Raw genomic sequence first — 22,603 nt, 5'->3', positions numbered from 1 at the left:
CTGCCCGTGTGCGCACAGCGCCCTCCCGGCGTGGCACAGCTCGGCGTAGACAGCTCCTGGCCGCAGGCCCAGGGCAGCAAGAGGCCCTGGCCGAGTTCACCTGCCATCGAAGGAGCCGACACAGTTCTTTCCACCAGACCATCTCCTTTATTTTTAACAAAGTTGCCCTGCTTTTGACCATTTCTTTTGCAGCAAATGGCTACATGGAGAGGAACTGATGAGAGCAAAGAAAACCTGGGTTCATCTTGAAGGCCTCAGTGGTCAAACAGATTACAGTTCGAGCAGAACAACTTTGGGGAAAATAGTCCTTTTCAAAATAGATAAAAGGAAATAGAAGTGTGGATTTTTTTTCTTTTTCTCTCTCTTACCATCATCTTGTAATTAAAATTTTAAATTGTATTTGCTAATCCCATCTGAATCAGTGAATCTGCTCACATAGGAGACTGCAGCATAGCACAGGTACCTTTCAAAAGAAACAAGACTAATTTGCCACCCATGTTTTGACTTCAAGCACCACATGTGATGATTGGTAGGGAAAAACAACCACTAGTAAATGAGATGAAAGGGCATCTCAAGGACTATGAGAACCAAGTCAGAGTTCAAATCGACTGTGTATGTGTTTAGATTTTAACTTGTTGTATTTGGTGATCAGATCCAGCTTACTGTGACCAAGAGTCATTCTCTTCTCAGCCCCGTACACATTGTTCTTTTCCATCAGCATTTCCTCACTGAGTTTATCACAGCAAGGAATTGCCACTTTCTTCTCTTGTTTTAGCTGGTTGTATGGAGATATCAGGTCCAATTTCCCTTCTCCAGGACTCTCTCTTTTTTCCATCGCATAAAATTTGTTTTCATTGTCTGTTATCAGTTCCCTGGAGGTAACAGTGGGCCCTTTCTGGTTCTCACTTCTGCCACTGCTGTTGGCACCCTCCGAACGGGACTGCAAATTCTGCTCCCATCTCAGCGGGGAGTAGAGATTTGGTCTGTGCTGCATGGCTGGGGTGGATTTATTTGGAAGACTGTGATGGGAGTCTGGTGGTTCACCTTGCTGCTTAGAGCAAGTAGGCTTCAGAAAGGTGTCTTCCTTGCCCCTTTCACTAGTACAATCAGGGCTCAAATCTTGTTTTTCCTGCTGTACATTGCAGGTGTAGCTTTTCAGAAAGGGAGACATTTTTATGCTTCTGATGCTTAGATTTGAGAGGGTGCTTGAGGGGCTTGAGGTTTCAGCATCATTTATCCGGGCAGTTTTTAAAAGGGATTCAGCATCCTTTGACGTATTCTGAGAAGAGGGGCATGTCCCAGGATCTGGCACACAAAAGTTCGCCACTGCTTTGGATTCAGCGTACAAGCACCGGAATTCCTTGTCAAAGTCTGCAACAATTTGACCACGGAAATGGGTTGCCAGGCTGGTGTGGACTTGGCTGCAAAGCCAGGTGAAACTGCAAGAAAAGTAAAAAAAGAGAAAGAAAGAAAGAAACACGTATAACACTTGTGAACAGAGTGATGAGATTAACATTGATTATAACGTTTGAATGACTTCTTGCCACTCAATTATGTCATAAAATTAACATTTTCTCTCAAGTATATTTCTGAAATTACATTTGGAGATCGGTATACTCATGGCATAATTAAAAAAAAAAAAAAATACAGCTCCTAAATGATTGTTTAATTGTAGATTAGAGACTGGCATTTTTCAGCTCAGTGATTTAATGAATTGTATTCAAATATGAACAAGAAATACCTGTACATTGACTGTAAGAGTACAGAAACCATTAATACACTAACAGCAGGTTCTTCTTAGCCTTATGAAAGGTGTCAAACAGCAATCAGTCCCTGGCCAAAAGTACAGCGCTGTGTTTCAGTCCTTCCTTCTCTTCTATCAAGACATGCCTATACTTCTTTTCTCTTCCCAGGGCACCTGCTGTTGGTGCATGGCAAGTCCAGTCCGTGCTCTTACAGTACAATGTCTTGGGTTCCCTTTTGGTAGCTTTTTATGCTCCACTTCAAAAAAGAATTAGCTTTTGCCCCAAGTACTCCTGCTGGAAGGATATTACCATCATTTGTTGTTCTCATGGGAAAGAACTTTCCCATGCCAATTACCAATTGCATTTCCAATTGCCAGCTGCATTTTTTTTCCTTATCTATGTAATCTCACTTGTTCTTTGTGACAAAACTGTAACTTAAATAGCTCTCCCCCTGGTATATCTACAGATAGTAACCACATTTCTCCTCCCAGTCTTCATTTTCCTAGATTAAACAGGAAAACTCCTCAGGCTCCTGATCATCCCAGTCACTGGCTTTTTCTTTTATTCTTGCTATAGTGAAATCAGACTAAAAGATTAATTGTGTTAACAAATGAAGTAGAACCTTTGCAGATGGAAGCATATCCTTTTGCAGCCTGGTAGGGCTGCATTATCTGCTCCTGAAGCAAGATACGGACAGAGGCAAAAATACGACAAAATCACAGATGCTACAAGAGAGCAGTCATAATGGGAGACTCCAAATATTCTCAAATAAATAGAGTAAATGTCATTTCAGGACATGACATTGACACTATGTTTTGGGACCCACAGATGTTTATTTCACAAGACAACTATTTGGGAACTTAGAGTAGGAAAAGCAGCCCCTGGGCAGTATGCGGTTATTATGGTTCATGATGTTATTTTGAAGAAAATAGTATACTTACACTCTGCACCCATCCTGCCCCCAAGAGCAACAAAAAATGAAAAAAAATCAATACTGTTCTGCTTAATGTCAAGATAGGGAAATTAAGTTAGAATTAAGGAGAAGTAAAAGACTGAAAAATCCTTTCTGAGTAGAATGAAGACTGTTAAAAAACACCATATTGCAAGCTCAAAGCAAATGCATATAGCTTAAAGGAAGGATATAAGAAAAAAAAAGAGAATAGTTGGGATGGCTAAATGACAGAAGAAGAGAAGTTATTAAAATCAGAAAGCCCATCCTTCAAAAGGCTAGGGCACGCTTTGCAAAAAGCGTAAGAAACAGCTCTCTGGAGCTAACACATACTCCGTATGTAACAGGAGGGTTCAGAGACTTCCTCTGCATCAGTGTTTACTATACAGGAGCTTGGGAACCTGCCCTGAACCTACCTTCATTCAGAACATGAGAGAGGATCTGTCTCAAATTGAAATCTCTGTAGAAGAGATTAGAAAACAAATCAACAAAACAGACAGTAAGAACTTGGCAGGACCAGGAAGCACCACAGGAGTTCAAGAAAGAAATAGATCAATTCATAACTACGATGGGTAATTTCACACTTGAAAGCGCCTTGGTTAGCAGAAGACTAGAAGGTTGCTAATGTGATATAATTTTTTTAATGTTTCAGGTTATTAAGCCTCATAAATGAAACTCTTCTAAAGAATACAATTAGTAAGTATATGGGTAAATATAATAGAAAAGGTGATTTTTGCAGAGGAAAGGCATCTCTCACAAAGCTATACAAGTTACTTGAAGGAAATCCAAGTGCCCAGAGAAGGGAGATTTCATGTAGCCTATATCCACATTGCCAAAGGCAGCTGTCCTGGAGGCATCTAGCCTGGCTCGCACAACAGATGCAGTGGTGGTGTTGCCATCCTCATTGCTTAAAGCTATTCCCCTTCTACACAACAATACTGTGTCCACACATCATAGTGCAGATCTCTGACTCAGTGTCTACTCCACAAGCTTTTTCACCCTTCTGTAGCATGGCACAGCTGGCACACGAGTCTGCGCTATCTGCAGTCGTGCTGGCAGGCTCCATGGGAGAGGGCTGTGCCTTTACGTATGTGGGCAGTCTGTTCAGCAGCCTGCAAGAATATCATGCCTGATATTTCTTCAGCCACTGCATTTTCTGCCAAATAGCCTGTGATGCCTCCTCCAGTCCATTTGTTATTCTGCAAAACTCTCCTGAAGAATGCTCTTCAGGCAAGCCACGTTCATCAGAGGCATCATGCAAAGGCAAGTGGCACAGTAGCTCCAAGAGCTTTGGATAAGTCATCAGCCTGCTGCTGAAGACAGCTCAGGTCAATCATAATGGGTGGAGCAGCTGCCTCAGCTTCCCAGAGAGGAGAGGAAATCTTGGACCTGGAAAACTAGTACCAACTGGTGGCCCTAGGTAATGCTTCCCATCTGGGGTGAGTGGCAGTGCATACAGAGTTATGACACATATGTAAAACATTTGCAGCTCTCTGAAGGAAGCTAGTACCTACCAGCCAGCATCAGCACAATGTCTTCTGAGGGCCCCTACTGATGAGGAAGCTGAGTATCATCACCATCTGGTGTATTAGCAGCTCTTACCCTTATCAATCATGGAGAAACAAGTTTGGGAGTAGCACAGTTATGGCATGTATCTGTGAGGCCATCACAAGACTGTCCATATGTAAGCTCTGCATCACAGACATACCACCTGCAGAAGGGCCATCAAAGGAATTCACTTCACCATGGAACGTTTCCTCAAATTTCAGTGACTACAGCAGCTGCAGAGGGTACCACCCAAAACCCTACAGCACCACTGAAGATAATTTATGGCTGCTGCAGTGGGCATAACACCAGTCTTTGAGAGCTTCTTTTTATACCCTCCTGTCAAGCACTCACCTTCCAGCCATGAGTTTCAATGTATGGAGTCTAATTCTCAGTGTTGAGGCAGCTGCTGCCTGCATGCTTTGACTGTGGGCCCGGGGCTGGTTCAGAACGGCTACAGGGTGCACACACGTATGGCAGTGCTCACTCAAATTTCCCAGGGCCACAGCACACTCAGCAGACTGACCAGCCTCTCCTCCTTTGGAGGAACCTTGCATCCCTCATGCTGTGAGCATCACCACATGAGCTATGAGATGACACTAGCAAGCCATGTGGAGCTAGTCCTCAACTCTCCCAGCCTGGCACCACTGTAGCACTGTAGCAATGCAAGAGGCCATGTCTGCCCTTCTGCTTCAGGCTGGCTCTTACATGGTTTAGCAAGAACATCACAACAGCTGCCCATCAAGACCTCTGGCCTCACTTCCTGCAGCAGACAAACAACAGGTCTTGCTTAGGCCTTCCTTCCCTCCCTGGACCCAATCGCTCATGTGGATGAGAGGGAAGAGTTGAATGCGTCACCTGCATTGCTGTGGGGAGGCAGTACTCAGGTCAGAAACTGTTGTCTCTGCCTCCTCCCAGCACCTTCTGGCCTGAGTACTGCCTCCCCACAGCAATGCAGGAGACACACACAACTTTTCCCTCTCATCCACATGAATTGCCCTTTCCTTTGTAAGGGGAGCATCCTCAGAGCCAGCAATACACTGCCTTGGCCTTATAACTGTCCCCACCACTGAAGACTCTTATGGCTCTTCTCCCAGTCCAAGTGTTACTTTTCCCCAATTTTCCAATCCAGTGGGGACTTGCCCACTCCACATCACAGCAGGCCCTGGAAGGAAGCATCCAGGCTCCCCAAGGACAGCTCTGGGCTTGTGATAAGCACAACTCTCCTTCTGTCCATAACAAAAGTTTTCATGATAGGACGACATGGCCTTGCCAGCCATGGCTATACCCATTACTGCAGCTGCCTCCTCACCCTGTGCCATCAGATGTTCATTCTTAGGCCTTCAGTGAGGCATGGGACAGCAAGAACGAAGCTCTTAGGTCACAGCATGAAACAGGAACACCAGGGACATCATAGGCGTCAGCAATACCTGGCAAGACATAGTACGCAGCCCTGCTGCCCAAACCCAACCTTCTAGAGACAACTGCATAGCCTGCAACAGTGGGCGAGGAGGTCTTGGCCAGATGCCTTTGCAGGCTGTTCCCACAGAAGTGCTTGGACAGGAAGAGCAATGACAGAGGTAGGAAAAGCCAATCATACAAACCAATAAAGGTCTTTTCTTCCTTGAGTAGCATAGAGGAAATAGCTAGGGAATGCTCATTCCCAGGCTCTTCTGGTATAAAGATGAGGCATTAAATGAAATCAACTAGTGACAAATTCAATGCAGACAAGAAGAGGTACTGCCCTGCCCAATACAACAAGCAGGCAGGCTGTGAAAGTCCTCACTGCAGGGCCCTGTGGATGCTAGGGGGTCACATGTGTTCAAAAAGCAATAGGCTTTTTCTGCCAATAATTGTTCCATAACGGACTATTGCTTATGTAGATACCATATCCAGCTCTGGATCACCCTGAAGCACAAATTGCTGGAATCTGGGTAAGTATCTCTGTAGGACAGAGACCATCTCTTTCCCTAACTTGTTCTCAGACACCCCTGAGCAGTAATCTTCCAGGAACACTTGCAGCTCAGCTTTTGGCCAGGAGATGGAGTTGAAACGTCATCTCTGAGGAGGTTGGAAACGTGCTCCCAGAAACCCCACAGTCTCGCTGTTCTCCCAAAATAGACCCATGGCCTGATGCTCCAGCTTGTGTTAAGCACAAGTGATGAGAACACCACGCAGTATTTCAGAGGAAGTGTCAATCTCAAGAGCACTTTTGACAACAGTTCTTCCCTGTGTCCCCGTGGAAAACTGCGATACAGTCTAAGGCTACAGTTCCTCCCATAGCTGTACTGTGCAGGCGACTGGCAGTTAGTCACACTCAACTTCTCTGCCTCAGTTGTTTCCAGTTGATGTGATCCCAGTTCACAAAATAAGATGTTTTACTTTTTTTCAGTAATTTCTATTTTTCAGTTTTATCACTTTTCTATCACTTCAGCTCTCAAGAACTTCTATTTTTCTTTGTAGTATCTGCTACATTGGAAATACCTTCATCTCATTCACTCTGTTACTTTAAAATAGCACCTGAAGAAACATACCGTTTCTTTCAGTCCCCAGAATGATACTAAATAACTAGATATGATTATATTTAGTATTTGGGATTATTCCTTTGTCTGGATTTCTCAACCCTGTTTTCTCGTTTTCTTGGTTAAAAGGAAACATAATGGTAAAGCAGGAAAATTAATGGAAGTATGTAGTCAATAAAGACAGAAAAGTTGAGGAGCCTGAACTATTTGACCTGCAGCTGTTTAAGATAAACCACTGAGCTGGGTTCGCAGATATAGAAAATCCTGCAAAAATATGCCTGATTCATACGAATGGGCAGTAACACATCCAAATGACTTCAGCTTGCCAAGAATATTTTGGGAAATAAAAAGGGCTTTTACAAATATATCAAGGAAAACGTCTACATAGAGAACAACAGCATCAACATGTGGGGCTCAATATGAAAATGTGAATACATACACTTCTCTTGCTGCATGTATGTAATACTGCCTACAGGGCTCATAGAAAAGAAAATCTAGGGGTTAGAGAAATAGCTAGAGATTTCAGGCATGATTTGACCATGTTTTTGAAGAGAAAGGAGTCTTTTCTTACAGCTGAAGAATTAAAAGGCACCTTACTGAATACCTGAATAGTGAAGAACTAAGTTGGAAAATCATCTCCTGCAAGAGAGGCTGTAGACAGACCAGATATCTGGGTTCACTGTTGGTACAGAAGGATGTATTGAAACTCTAGAGAGATTTAGCACCTTGGCTCTCATGCTATCCAATATTTTCACTGGCAATCTAAAGGATGGAACAGTGCATGCTTATTAAACTGGCAAATCGTATCAAACAGAGAGGGACTGCACAGTCTAAAATTTACACTGATTTTGGAAAAAGTTCTGAAAAAATCAGTTGCTGTTTGGTAGGGAAGTATTCAAGGTGAATGTGTTTAGGCAGGCATGATCAGGTGACACAGTCCAGGCTGATCCGATGCTTAGGCAGGATGCCAGCAAAGAATGAAGGGTAAGCTGCTTGCTGGGGTGAAGGATAGCAGAGACATTTGGATCTAATCTGGGGAGCCCTACAGAGAAGACAGTGGTCAATGTCTATATCCCATTGACTCCAAGAGAGACAAGATAGGTTTTGGGAGTAAAATAAAAGCACTTAAGGAGAAGGTTAAAAAAGACCAGGATCTTCTTGATAGCCCTAATAAAATGCTCCTTGTACCATATTTAGAATGGGATGGAGAAGTAAGAAAGAGCATTTCGGTACATGGTTAAGGACACTGTGTTAGGGAAAGGATAGTAGATTCTCTAGGAACAGGAAAACTATAGGTATATAATGTATAGAAAAAGCTGGATTCCATCTTAACCTAAATGAAATCTGGCTGCTGCACATCATAATGCCAAAGATATAGGGGATTTAAATTAGAGTCTGGAAGAAAGTTGTCATGTGTAGAAGACCACACAGTTTGAGATGGCTCACTCTGCCCTAGGGATAAAAACATAAAAAATGTATTCTGACATAAGGACAGGAAGGAAATCAATAAAACTTGAGTAATAAATTAGAAACAATGAAAAGCATCCAGACAAACAGAGTTGCATTTAGAAAGGTTCAGCTGTGAGCAACTGGATCAGATGCAAATGTTTACATGAATCTGTACAAATCTGAGCTAAAAAAGCAAACAGATGTTATGAAATACCTGTGCTGAAATGATGACTCTGACACAGGAGGCATCTCAGAAACTTACTGGACAGAAGAAAATCAAGGAACAGTATAATTGCACAGGTTGCTGCAGCAGTGGCACAACGCAATAAAGAAAAGTAAGTCAGATAACAAAAATCATATATCATCAAATGAAATATGCTCCCTGTGGATTGAAACTCCACTTCCAAATAGGGAAAACATAATATTAGGACTATACTGTGAGCTTGCTGAACAGAGCACTGCTTCGAAATATGACATGCTAAGGAGGAGCTGAGAGGCTATGCAGGCAGAAAGCAGAGGAATAAAAAGAGATTCAGTTATATCCGTGTTGAATAGGGGTCTTGACTAGGAGAGCTGCAGCAACTACATTCAAGACATTATAAATGACTGCTTTTTTGAGAAACTAACCAGAAAACCAACGAAAGGAGAAATAATACTACCAGCTCAGAAAGATTCTTTGTAAAGGCCACTGTGCAAAAATCACCATGATGTACTCATATCAGATATGTCATACCAAATATTCTTTAAGAAGCAAAATAATCCACAATATTTAACTTAAAAGAGAAAGTGAGGAATGCTATTAAAAATAAATTGGAAAGAGTAGCCAAAAAGGTTAAATGCTTGAGGCAGTATGAAGATTGTTTAAAGATGCTATATTAGAAGCTCAGAGCAAATGTACCTATCAAAATAAAGACATTTAAAAGCATCCAAAAAGTCACCATAGTTAAAAGGTACAGTAAAGGAAAATATTAAAGTAAATAGCCTTCAAAAAGTCAGCAATTTTCCAATTATTAACCAGTGAATAACCTATCATTTAAAACTGGACATGGAAGCAGAGGATTGGAAAGTAGTAAATGTGAATCCTTTTAAAGAGCTCCTGGAAAACTACAAACCAGCCAGTCTTATTTCCATACTGAACAAACTGGTAAAAGCAAATAGAGAGTAAAATGATTAGACACATAAATAACTATCATCATGTTGAAGACGCAGCATATTTTTGTGGAAGGAAGCCATGCCTCAAAAGCCTGTTGCAGTACTTTGAAGGAGACAGCAAACACAAAGATACATATGATCTGTTTGCTGTTGGATACTTGGATTTTCAAACAGATTTTTGACAAGATCATTCACCAAGGGCTCTTAAAGAAGTGATTGTGGAGTATAAAGGAAGGTCTTCCCAAAGAATAATAATTTATTAAAGATGGAAGACAACTGCTAGAAATAGTTTTAATTTACCCACATGTACCCACGTAATCCCACAAGTTTTATGTTGGGATCTTTGCAGTTCAACATACTCAAAAAAGATCTGGAAAATGGTAGAAACAGTCAATGTCAGAGATTATACATGAGAAAATTTTCTTGGGTAGTCAAAAGAATGCTGGTTAATAAGAAGTTGCAAGAAGATCTTATGGTACAGAGTGAATGAGAGACAAAATGACAGGCAAAATTCAATGTCAATAAATGCAAACTGATGCAAAATCCCTCTGTCTCTGAAACAATGATGAGCTCTCAGATCATATTAAGAGGTCAACATCACCCTGGATAGTTCAACAAAAGAATCATTTCAGTGTTTAGCATTAGTCAAAAAAGCAGACAGACTAGGAGCTGCCAGAATGTGGGTAGAGAACAAGATAGAAGTCATCATTTTATCCTTATGCTGAGATATAGTGGGTGGGGTATCACTGACCACTTCATGCAGTTCTGGTCAACACTTCTCACAAAAGGTGGAGATAATGATTAAAGGTCTGGAAGTTCTCCTGTATGGGAAATGACTGAACAGCTCAGGATACTTCAGAGTCTTTCCTTCTAGAGAAGAGATGATTCATATGAGGGATTATAAAGAAAGCCGTGAAATCATGGGTGGAGTCCTGAAAGTAAGTAGGGAACAGTGATTTATTCTTCCCAGCTTACGGGATTTGGGGGACATAAAATATAATTATCCAGCAATAGGCTTAATGTAAATACAGTGGATCACTTCTTCACACAAAGTGTAGATTAAACTGTATAACCCATTGCCAGAGGGTACTGCGAAGGCCAAAAATAGAACAACCAAAACCAATTCAACAGGTGGAAGAAAGGTCTTTTAAGGGAAACGGATCATAAAGAAGCACATACCATACAGCCCCAGAGGTCCTGAAACCTCTGATCCTTATGCACAAATTGCTGAACTGTAAAACGTGCTACTGGATAAGAACATTGTTTTGTTCTTACAGTCTGTCCTGTATCATCCCAGGATACTGGATAAATGATCTTTAACTTTGCTCAGTAACTATTTCATTCTTTCAGTCCAGCTTTTCCACCTTCAGGGAGAGCCTATATGGTGCTGAACTCAGAATTGGCAGTTACACTTCAGGAAAGACCCTGCAGTCTAGCAGTTATCTGAAATGATCAGCTCAGTGTGCAGTGGCAGTCAAAAAAGACAATGAAACACTGGCCACCATCAGGAAGGGTGATAATAACAAAGCAGAGAGCATTATTTTGACCCTCTATAAAACCTTGCGGTTTTATCCACAAGCATCCGTATCCTGGGGGCTACGTGCGCTTCTAGTCTCTGCATCTTGAGAAGGACATAGTGGGATTGAAGAGGATACAGAGAAAGATGATTAAAATGATTGAGGGATGGAGCAACTGCCTTATGAATAGAGACTGAAAAGGCCAAGGTCTTCACTTCGGAGAAGAAAAGATGAGGGAAAGAGGATATGATGAAGGTTTGCAAATTCATGAAGGTAGACATACCTTTAGAACAGGTATTAACAATCTGCAGCACAAGAACTACGGACACTCAATGAAACAAGTAGAAGACTGGTTTAAAACAGACAATGAGTTTGGGCAAGTCCATGAACAATAGATCCAAAACAGATACTAAAGGGGACAGGCAGGGATATACTCTCTAAGATCCCCAACGCAATGGTTGTGCATGCTATCAGAGAACAAGGGTACTGGACTGCAGTTAGTATCCAGGTTCCCTGGTCTCCCTAAATAGCATCCCTGCTGCCATTGCTGGAGACAGAACCTAGACTAGGTGGAGCATCATCTGACCTGGCAGGGCATATTATACACTTTTAAGAAATGAAGTGATACTTATAGATAGATGGGTCCAGGAAGTATTAGCGTTGGTAGACAGGCAATTAATGCTATCTGAAAGTGAAGTAGCGAGAGAAAAGCAAGAGGATGGGGTGGAAGGTAAATCACCAAAATGAAAATGACATATGTAAGGGTAAAATTAAGAGAGAGGGCAAGGTATCCTTATCACAGAGAAAAAGAATAAGAGCTGCATTACGCTGTGCTTTAACAAGTATTTTGACAATGAATATCTTCATGGTGTCACCAGTTTTTGTTGCAGTAATTGCTGCTTTTTCTCACCTGTATGTACCAGCAAGAACTTGGTCACAATCAATCAGGGTAAACTTCTCCAGAACTCGGCCTGCAAATTTCTTGCCTGCTTTGCTGTAGTATGTGTCTCCACTCAGATATCTTATGCACACGTTCTGAAATCAAAGAAGGGAGAGTTGGTAAGAGGCTATGCACTGAACTAAACTGGAATATTCCCTTAGGTATCAATGATGGATTATCTCCAGCTGGAGCTCTATTTCTGAAAGTAGGATGCAACAAGGCATGAAGTATTTTCCGGATTTTGCATACTGAAATATTTTGTCACAATGCTGCTTCTGTAAGGTAAAAATACCAGTAAATATTAACAAGTTGTGCTTAGGTGCAAATACTGTTTTGAAAAAAATTAGGAGAATCATAACGTTGTAGATCATTTCTAAAATACACCAGACTATATAATAAGGCTCTCAGTATCTGTCAGGAGCATTTCATAAGATGAGGCATTATTTGCACTATGGCTGGGGCAAGCAGAAGAGGAGAACAGTCACTGGATACCGTTATTGGACTGGTCTAGATGCAGTGCTAAACAAAATGGCTAGTACATAAATAAATGTCCCTAAGGCTGCATCTACACTAGCATACTAGATCATCCTCTACTGCACCTTGAGGCCAGTTCCCGGTCACCTGCACTGCTTAGCACCAGCCTATCAAAAGATGAAGACCAGCAGCAGTGTGCTGTGACCAGACATGCAGTCAGAATGGTCTGCAAGCACGTGGCTGGTGCTGTTCTGTCCCTCTGCAGACAGAGTGCCTGCCAGTGGCTGGCGCATGCTTGGGCAGGCCTTCCTTCCACCACACAGAAGATTTCAGTGTGGCCAGCCATGGCATTTTTCAACAGTCAATGCCAGGATGCAGGCAAAAGACAAACATGAATAGTTGCGATTTGTCTACAAGTATTCTTCTCCACCACCTCCTCCCAAGGAGGATGAACACGTGTGGATTCAAAGGGCCATCCATGTTCAGCCAGGGATGGGCTCACCCAGTCTCTGGCCTCACTTGGGTGCACAGTGCAGAAGTTGTGCTTCAAGGGTGAGGAGCAGGAGGTGGTCAACCTGCTGCATGCAGATCTCAGCTCCATTCTGGCCAGCTTTCCGTTTTGTCACAGTTCTTGCCAGTGGTAGGTGGACTTCTTGGAAACAGCCCAATATCTGCTGGGGAGCTCACTGCAGCAGGGCAGGAAAGGCTTGATTTTTACATCACTCCAAGGAAGTCTCCCTAACTGTGCAATAAACACCATTGCTTGTAGGGCTCCAAAGAAGCAGGAAATCTCATGCGGACCATCAAACCCATGGTCTATCTCTAGCAGTGGTCAGTGGCAACCAAGAAAGTGTAGGAAGAGAGCAATGATTTATGATGCTGCCTGCTAATATTGTTGCAGCCTCTATTTTCTGCTCAGGGGACTTCCCGAGCCTCCTGTGGTTTGTCTGAGTGGTAACCCCCCCCCCCCCCCCGGACCTCTTCTCCAAGTATTTGTCCAGTCTTCTCTTCAGCTCATGAAAGCGTTTAGCAGGGACAGAGCTGAAGCTTCACAACCTTTGCACTGCTATCCTCACTCGTTACCTTCTTGTATCCCAGAACATGTCAGTTGTCACCTAGGGGAAAGAATACACTTTTCTCCTTGAAGACAGTCACCCATTGAAAAAGGTTACTCACAGAGATTGTGCAGTCTCCATCCATGGACAAGACTAGACCAGATAAGGGCCTGAATAACTTTGTATGCTCTCATAGCTGACAGAGCTTTGAGCAGAATGTGTGACTTGATGACCTCCTGAGGTCCCTTCCAACTTGAATTTTCTTATGATCCTATGAAAAGCCACACTAGGTTGCTGAAAAAGAGCAAGACACACTCAATTCTTGGAAAGCTGTTCAACTAATCCTGTTGCCAATCAACATAGTGGGAGCTGTACAACTAATCCTGTTGCTAATGCTGAGGTTTTAGCAATACTAGTTCTCAGCGAGAGGAGCTTTCTATCCCCCCAGGGAAGTTAAAACCTCTCTAAGTAAGGGATATTTCATAGATTTGACTCTGCAGTATTTCTTCATTCCCTCTATTCTTCCAACAGTTGGGTGAGTTTCTGCCACTTTGTTCATTTCCATCCTCTTCTTTCTCTTGTCAATCCAGGCCCTGAACTTCCCAAATAACATGAGAATCCTGAAGTCTTGCAGGAAACCCAGACTGCCATGTATCACTCTCACTTGACTTGGACAGTAGTCTTAGACCCATTAGATGGCTAACTGAAAAATCGAAGTTGAATTTTCACCTGTGATTACTGCCAATGCTTGAAGCACTGCTGCAGGATTTGCTCATACAATGTTCTTAGAAGTAAGATGCTGGAAGATGACTTGCTGCAAATTCTGCACTAAACCCAAAATTGTCACCAGTTATCCAATGGAGATTTACTATGACATCTGGTCTCAACTGAAAGCCAGGAATAAAATATGTATACTCATTCCATTTAGATGTGAATATCAAGTACATATGCTAATGTTACTTGACATGCATCAGCCTAAAAGGCACCTCACATCATTGAAAACTATGGAGAGTCACTGAGTGGGGGAGGGAAGTGTTAATTAGTCATTCAAACACAAGAGAGAACATCAGGTCTACCAAGGAGACATAGACATCTCCATGGATATAAACCAATGGTAATTTTCATTAAAAACAATGACCAGGCTCTTGGATAAGAAGCAAATAAAATAAATTTTGGAGCAACGAGATTTATCTGGATCCACAAGTTGACTTCACAGATGCAGTTATTTATGAAAGCAAACGTGCTCCAGCATGAAATGGTTCTCTCTAACAGTTGTCAGCTGAAAAGGCAAGATGAAATATGTCTGGCTTGTGAGAAACAAGAAAGGACAGAGTGTCACCAACCTGAGAGAAGAAGACTCTAAATTAAATCTTGTGTAGACAGGGTAAGAGTGAGGAGAAATTAAGACATTTGTAACTGTATCTATATTGACTGCTGTAAAACATTATTTTTGCATGTTTCCATAGCCCGTTTTTAATTAAGAATAGTTTTCAGATAACTGAATAGCCTCCAAGCATCTCCAGCCAAGAAGAGGGGAAATCTATGAACCGGGTGGCTGAAGAGTATCAACCCCATGACTCCAGGGAATCCTATTCACCTAGAGGAGGAGCACAAGCAGGTGTACTGGCCTCGCAGGACTCACAAATGATATCAAAAGACATCTCCCATTGGTAGGTGGTAGCCAGAAGGCTATATCATGGTCAGCAAGATACTGGGGTGCATTTTTGAGCCAAGGAGTTCCCAAGGGAGCTTGTCACACTGACACATTAGTTTTTATTATTTGCCTTCTCTGGGCACCTCACTGAGTGGGGAACCAGGCTCTTCACAAATCCCTCACAAACCCAGGTCATAGGCTGAATCACAAGCCTAAAAGCAGATCCTACAATGACAATTTTAATACTTGGTTTCACTCTGAGGCTGTGCACCAGGTCCAGGAGGGAAATGATAGGAAATGGTTTTGCATCAGGACTTCACAAGGCACTCTCTGCTTCCCTTCCCCACACAATTATCTCACTACAGCAGCTCTGATCAGAATCTAAAGTTAAGCTGAGGGATCTAAATTAAGAGCAGTTTAAGTCCTTAAATTCAGTGTCATCGGGCAGGGACAGAGAAGGGACAAGGAAAGGAGATGGTACAGGTCCACATGAGCAGAATTTTCCTGGTCTACCTCTGTCTGTCTATCTGCACCAGCCCAGCAAAGCTTTCATTAAGGCTTTATCATATTTGTCTTGACCTCACACTGATCGAGTGTAAAACTAGAATGAGGTCCACAAAACACCAAGACACAGGACTAGAAGGGCTCTTCTCCCTCCTCTGTGTTTTGAGACAGAGCTTGACTTCGTAGATTGAACAACCATGCTCCCTTAGCCTGGAACGGTGGGACAAGGTGGAGCAAGTGGTCCTAGGGACCAGGTAGAGGGAAGCAGCATTTTTTTTTTTTTTTTTTACTAGTTCCAAGATTTAGTTACCGCACCCAAAGTGTGACTGAAAACTTACTGGGAAGTCGTCTTGAGTCAGAGCCATTTTACTGCACATTTCCACAAAATGCTTCAAGTATTCTTCATCCAGGATCAGGTACACAGGGACATGCCGTCTGTTTGAGGCCTCCAGCAGGTCACATAGTATTTCCATGTCTGTAAACAGATCCATCACAATTGCTATCACCTAGCCAGGAGAAAAGGGGTAGGGGAGTGGATGGAAAAAAGACTGTTGAAATCACATGACCAAGTGGATTCTGCTACAAACTGCGAATTAAGTAAGTTTTCAAACCTCCAGAGTCTCAGGGCAAGTACAGTCAAGAGTGGTGATTGCATCTGCACCATTGTGTCCTTATCCCACCATGGTAGATAAAATCACTCTTAATAACTATGGAGACATTCCCCTCCCTGCCACCTCCTGTCTCATCAATCTGTCATTCACAGAAAGAAACAGCAGAAAATGTAAAGCATGTGCACAGACTCTGAAAATCATTGCCGCAACAAGTACGTATTGCCTTAAGTAATTACACAAAATACAAACAGAAAAGCCTGAGACTGACCAAAATCAAGATTCAACTGGTATAAGAGTGACTCGATGGATGACTGGCATATGGGTACTATTTCTTCAGGAAGGACACGCTGTCAGGTAAGGGAAGAGATATCTCAATCTAGTATTACCTGTCCTTTTTCCAAGATTACACCCTAGTGGAAACTACACTTAATCATTGAATAACACAGGCAGTAAGGGACCTCTGGAGGTCATCTGGCTCCCCTATATCCACCTGCTCAAAGCAGGGCCAACATCACAGTTATATCCAACTTCAAAGTTGTACCAGGCTACTCAGTGCCTTCTCCAGCTAAGTTTTAAATATATCAGCTGATTCTGGCTAACTTGTCCATCAGGACCCCAGGGCCCCTTCCACAAGCTGCTTTCTAGGCAGTTGCCCCCAGCATGTCCTGCTCCTTGGATTATTCTTTCCCAGAGCCAGGACTGTGCATTTGTCTTTGTAGAAATTATTGCCTGTTCACAACTTGATATTGCCAAAACTTGCTCAGGTTGCACTCCAACCCATCATCCAGGTCATTAATAAAGATGTTAAACAGTATTGGTATGCATATTGACCCCTGGGGGACACCACTAGTTCAAGTTTGAACCTCTGATCACTGCACTTTTTAATCCAGTGATCTAGTCAGTTTTTATACCCACCTTGCAGTCTACCTGTCCAAACTGTATCTTACCAATCTGACTATAAGAAGTCTATGGAAGACCATGTCAAAATCCTTGCTAAAGTCAAGGTAAACAAAGTCTACTGCTCTCCCCTCATGCACGCAGCCAGCCATCTCACCACAAAGGCTCTCAGTTTGGATAGGCACAATCTGCCATTCATAATTCCATGCTGGCTTTCACAGACATCTTTTTATTCTTCATGTGCCTGGATATAACTTACTGAGGTGAAGCTGACTGACCTGTAGCTCCTCAGTCTCTCCTTCTTGCCCCTTTTGAAGATGGGTCTGATATTTGCCTTTTCCAGTTATGAGTAACACCCTTCCCCAATTGCCAAGATCTTTCAAGGATAATAGAAGCAGCTTTGCAATGACATCAGCCAGCTAAAAGAATTTGCCTCATAAATAAAGTGGAAGAGAACATAGCCCTCATTGTGTTGGGGATGGCCCATAGATCAGCAGATCACAAAGATCAAATAGACGAAATCTATTATGGGCAATGGGCTGTGTTATCCGGAGCTCAGGCTTTTGCAGGAAGGAGGAATCTTTACCTGTCCAGTCATCTTTTGGCAAAGAAACATAGCAGGACAAAGATGCCTCTCAAACCCTTAGAATGCAACAGTGGCAGCTTTTCATACAAAGGACGAAGAAATAACTAATGTGAGAGCTCTTCTCAGCTTGACTCTGTCCATAAAAAGCACACATGAAAAAAACGATAGCCCAAAACTCGTACAGAGCCCCAGGCAAGTCCCTCTCAGCCACACTTGCCTCACAATATCCCGGCTCATCTGAGGCTTAGTCCTGGGACAGACTTGGCCCTAGGGACAATCTAAACTTGACTTGAAAAGTCAATACAATAAAGGAGTTCAAGACGGAATGAAGCTCCTTCAGCTCCAGACTCTCAAGGCTCAGCTCTGCGATGCATGCCGGGTGTGCACAAAAGAAATACATCAGTGGACTTGCCTCCACCTGTGCTTACAGGCTTTGGCAGAGTGTGAGGCTGCTGTTTGTCCAAAAAAGGCACAGCTGGTCCCTCGTGCTCACTGTGGGAGGGATGAGGCCAAGCTGGCACTAGCATGGCTGCATAAGGCAGACCAGGCAACAAAGTCATCCGTGGCGTCCCACGTCCCAGGCTGTGACACAGCTTGCGACCAGGCAGATCTGCATCTCCTGGCAACCTTGTGCAGCTTTCTGGCATTGGCACCAGAACAGGTGCCCCAGGCAGCAGGACTCTGGCTTGTGCAAGATGGGTGGAACCCTGTGCGATAGTCAGACTCATGTTTTCCAAAGCAGGTCTTTGCTTAGCATCAGGAGGTGAAACAAGCTCTGGGTCTGTTGATGGTCTCTTCACATGTAGTCCCTTCACAAGGAGGGATTTGGGTAGGGTTGCTGCTGCTGAGGCAAGGAAGTGGGAAGGCTGGCAGCCTTGCATGAACTGCGGTTTGCAACGAAGGGCACTGTGGTGGGGTGAGAGGGCAGAATGTGTCCTGTCATGGCCTCATGCACTGGAGGAGCAGACACCCTTGCTAGGACACTCCTACAGGTTGGGGGGGGGTCTTATACTAAGCCTGTGTGCTGTAGGAATGCCATAACGGCCAGTCAAATTAACATGTCCTCTTGGTAAATAAAGCAGGCAGCTCTTACAGTAACTCCAGCTGGACCCAAAGCCAAGAGACCCTGGAAACCTTCCCCTTGAAAGCTCCCAAGAAGGCAATATTGTTGCAAAAGCAAGGTCTAAGATGTCAAGGATAATTTTGAACAGATCTGTACAGCACTAGAAGTTAAGTAACTAAATACCATTTCCAGCTCAGGCTCCTGACAACTCATCTCATGTTTAAAAAGCCTTAGGCATTTAAGTCAATTTGGCCTTATAAACATGAGCAAAGTATGTCCAGCACTTTCAGCCCCTTGATCTTAGTGATGGGATATACATGCTCGGGCTGACTCAGAGCCTCCCTATTTATCATCCTGTGCTCACCAAGATTATCATGGCCTCCAAGCCCACAGCCAGTCTTGGCAGCCAGGACACCAGCTCCCCCATAGGCTCTAAAAAATTCACACCTTGCTATTGCAGGGTTAAATCATGACATTTCTGAATCCACTTCTGGAAACTCACAATTCAGCAATTACTGCAGTCATCACTTTGGGAATTACAGCACTTACCAGCATCCCATTGGGGCTGCCATCTGTCTAGTTTTTAACCAGCACAGCAGGTTTTACTGGTATTTGCCAATAGCAATGTGGTTTGGGTCATTACTGTAGTGTTGCCATTTGAAGCAATACATTGCTTCCTTGAGGACTATCAAAGACCTTCTACCATCGCATATAAACACAGATAGGCAGTCAGTGCCAGAGTTGCACAAGAGGGGGGAAAAAAGTAGTATGAACAGTTCAAAATAGCTTGGAGCTCATTCAATACAACTAATATTATAATAATATTAACAAATGAAGGTTAAGGTGTGGCTGTGCTGCATCTTCTTACGTCTGCAAAAAGAAAAGCTCAAGTCTGAAAATGTATCTTCAAAGACAGCTGGTTAAATACAGTAAAGTATAAAGACGAACCACACCAGCAAAAGGCATCAATAAACAAATGCCCATTTTGATGATTTATCAGTATAAATATGCTGTTGCGAAATACATCAGTTGATGATGTTCAGTATGACAGTACAAGAGAAAACAGCAAACAACATTTCAAGATGCATACCTTCCTGTCTACAGGACCCAGGAGAAGCATTTGGGGATCTCAGTAACTTTTCTAGATCCCACTGGCACTCTATCCTGCTTTAATTTTAGCTGTAAGCACATAGGAGAAGAAACATATAGGAGGGATGCAGGGAGAATTTGAAGTCTAGTGCAGAAAGCATCTGAACCATTGCACCGCAAAAACTGCAGTTCAAAAGTGAAAAGCAAGTGGTTCTCCATCGAGTTGCTACCGCCACTTCAGACAAAAGATGTTTTTAGCTCTGGTTCTCTTTTGACATTAAAAACCGTACAAGTAATATTCTTTTCAATGTTCTGAGAAGCAAAATGACTCAGTGAACTACTTAAAGATGTGTAACTGAGGCCGTGACTGAGCGAGAACTGCTGTCATACATTGAGTTAATGATGGGAAGCGTTGGCCAGATCTGCTAAATCAGAAGTCAGTAAAACATCAGTAATGAACCAATAAGATGGTTTAAAGGTTGTTATCCCATTTTACACAACACAGTTAAAAATGCTGTAAGAAAATCCCCAGCTTAACCATAAAGGGTTGAAGATTCTCCATGCTTTCTCAAGCCAAGTGAAAGAGTGAAAATGCTCAAAACGTACAAGAAAGCTCCTCTGTGTGTGCTTACTGCCTCGGCAACCTCTTTGCAGCTGTTGGCAAGTTTGTATGAATGGAGAAAGCAGTAAGATATTTTTAATGCGGTTTGAAGAATCAGGTGCAACAGGCTGATTAAAACTTCATCAGAGATCCAGGACATGAGCTAAGTGACAAGGAGACATTTCCTCAGGAATCATTTACTTTGTGCATTTCACCATGACTCTGCCTTAATCCCTGTTTCTGAAAATGACGCAACGAGTGTCACAGGACTTTTCAGATTGTCTAGGATGTCATAAATCAGATGCTTGCAAGGACAAAGAAAGATTTTTGTGGTTTACTTCCTAAACAAAACTTCCCATATTTGTCTACAAAGGTGCATTCAGGTATTAAGCAACAGCTGCTTACAACTGGGCAATAGCTTATGTCACAAAATGGTCTTCTTTTGGTTAAAAAAAAAGAAGGATCTCCATTTACCCCATTGTCACGCCTGGCTTTCAATGATATGTGGTTGTTCGATGATGTTATGAAGCTGCACAGCAATCCGAGCTGCTGCATGGCCCCAGTTTGATCTGCTGGGGACAACATAACTGTGTTTCTCAATATTGCAGATGGTGATAGAACATAATGCTTTTGTTCGATCTGCCTGGAAATGGCTTGTGTTTTTGACACAGCTGAAGTCCGGGCTTAGCAATTCTTTAGTCTTTTTCTGTGCTCTGTAGTAATGGTTTTAAGGAGTGAGTGTCAAGTCAAATAAGGAACTACTAGAGTGATAAGAGAAATTGCCTGGGAGCTGACTGATTAAAAGTGAACTTTGCACTAAAAGTTAACTAAATATCCCTATGCTATTGAAATAGCACAAAAGAAAATGAATGTGGAAAGCATGGAAAGAACCATAAAGAGGACAAAGGCAATAAAAGCTGAAACTGTATCTCAGATACATTTATCTGAGTTGCTGCTCTAGTACATAGTATAATGACAATGTAAAAAGAAACAAAAAGTAAGGAGCATAATTTAGTGAGCAAATGCATAGATTTCACATCAAGATTGTGCTTGATAGGCAAATATTGTCATTGTCCAGTCTTTAAGATGTCTGAAATCTGGCAATCCACACCCAGCAGAAACTGCATGGGCTCATCTTATTCAGTCTCAAAGAGCCACAGACATCAAGGCTAGAAGTTACTTCAAACCACAGGCAGGGACATTCAGTCCCACATACTCAAAGTTTACTCAGATCCTATGTTTTCCTACAGCAGCTCACCAGTGCAATCCTCTTGTCCTACTTAACATCAAGTCCATGGGTCAAGACAAGCCTTGGCCTTGCAAACTCCCTGGTAGAGGGCAGAATGGGCCTGATGGTGCGTGCTTGCTTGGCTTAGGACAGCTAAGCATTAACACTGCACACCCTGCTACTTGCTCTGGGCCTTGGTACCATGCTCTGCAAATATAGATGCAGAGCGCCGTTAAGGGCACTGTCCATATGACGTGAAATCCCAGGTGGAAAGAAGTTACAAGAACAGAAAGGAGCAGGAACAGTTACAGATCTGCTAGAAAAGCAACAATCACATCATGCCAGAGATCTAGACAGCAACAACAGCTTGGTACTGTCGTGGGAACGGCAACCAAGACGCAGGTGCTGTGGTACACAACCCCATTCAAGGGACACAGCTCTATACATACCATCCGGGCCTGGCTGATCATGGACCGAACCAAATCCTTAATGCTGTTAGCCTTGTTTCTTTGAAAAACCACACTGGCTTTAGTCTGGCCTGATGTTGTGAAGAACGGCATCCCTGGCCACCCCAGCTCCAGTTCTGGGGGGTGCACATCAGACATAAGTGGAAAGTAGGTGCCGGATGTTAGCTCAGAGTAGAGGGAGGACCTGTCTCCAGGGTCCATGTCAGCAGAGTTGTCCTCTTTGTCTTTCAAGGCACTGGGTTCTGGAAAGCTTTGGCTTCTCTGGTTGTTCATATATTCCATGTCCAGGGTGGAAAGAAAAGGCAGCTCCCGTTCCTCAGTAATGGCACACAGGTAGCCATGCTCCCCCTGCTCAAGAAAGGCATCTACAGCGAGTCTAGCTGTTTCACTATGCTGAAGCACCAGCGGAGTGGTGGGCTCTCTCCACCATGGCTTCTTCAGCTGCTCTAGACGGCTCTTCAGTGGCCCAGACTCCCCTTGCTGGCCCCCATAGCTGCGGTAGAACTGGGGCCTTGCTTCTACTGCTAGGTAGTTGAACATTACCAGAGCTGTTGA

The 22,603-nt window shown here is 43.1% G+C and overlaps 1 protein-coding gene across 1 annotated transcript; it reads right to left on the bottom strand.

Moving 5' to 3' along the window:
• Nucleotides 1-170: 170 nt before the first annotated feature.
• Nucleotides 171-22,603, bottom strand: FAM83C (family with sequence similarity 83 member C). The gene is made up of 4 exons (XM_062589278.1): nt 22,031-22,603; nt 15,845-16,012; nt 11,790-11,914; nt 171-1,439 (listed from the first exon to the last, which is right to left on the bottom strand). Exons 1-4 carry the CDS (start codon nt 22,586-22,588, stop codon nt 593-595), a joined length of 1,698 nt encoding a protein of 565 aa, XP_062445262.1. The 5' UTR covers nt 22,589-22,603; the 3' UTR covers nt 171-592.

Source organism: Rhea pennata, chromosome 16, assembly GCF_028389875.1.
Source record: "Rhea pennata isolate bPtePen1 chromosome 16, bPtePen1.pri, whole genome shotgun sequence".
In the NCBI taxonomy this organism is placed as follows: Eukaryota; Metazoa; Chordata; class Aves; order Rheiformes; family Rheidae; genus Rhea; species Rhea pennata.
The sequence above is the reverse complement of the archived record's forward strand: the minus strand, read 5'-3'. Positions and strand labels throughout refer to the sequence as shown.

Bases quoted from the DNA above. Each gene is read 5' to 3' on its own strand.
- FAM83C (XM_062589278.1), bottom strand. From the start codon at position 22,588: ATGTTCAACTACCTAGCAGTAGAAGCAAGGCCCCAGTTCTACCGCAGC. The intron at 16,013-22,030 runs GTATGTATAGAG...TCTCCTGGCTAG, and splicing joins TGATCAGCCAGGCCCGGATG to GTGATAGCAATTGTGATGGA. The intron at 11,915-15,844 runs GTAAGTTTTCAG...CTTTGATTTCAG, and splicing joins TGACTCAAGACGACTTCCCA to AACGTGTGCATAAGATATCT.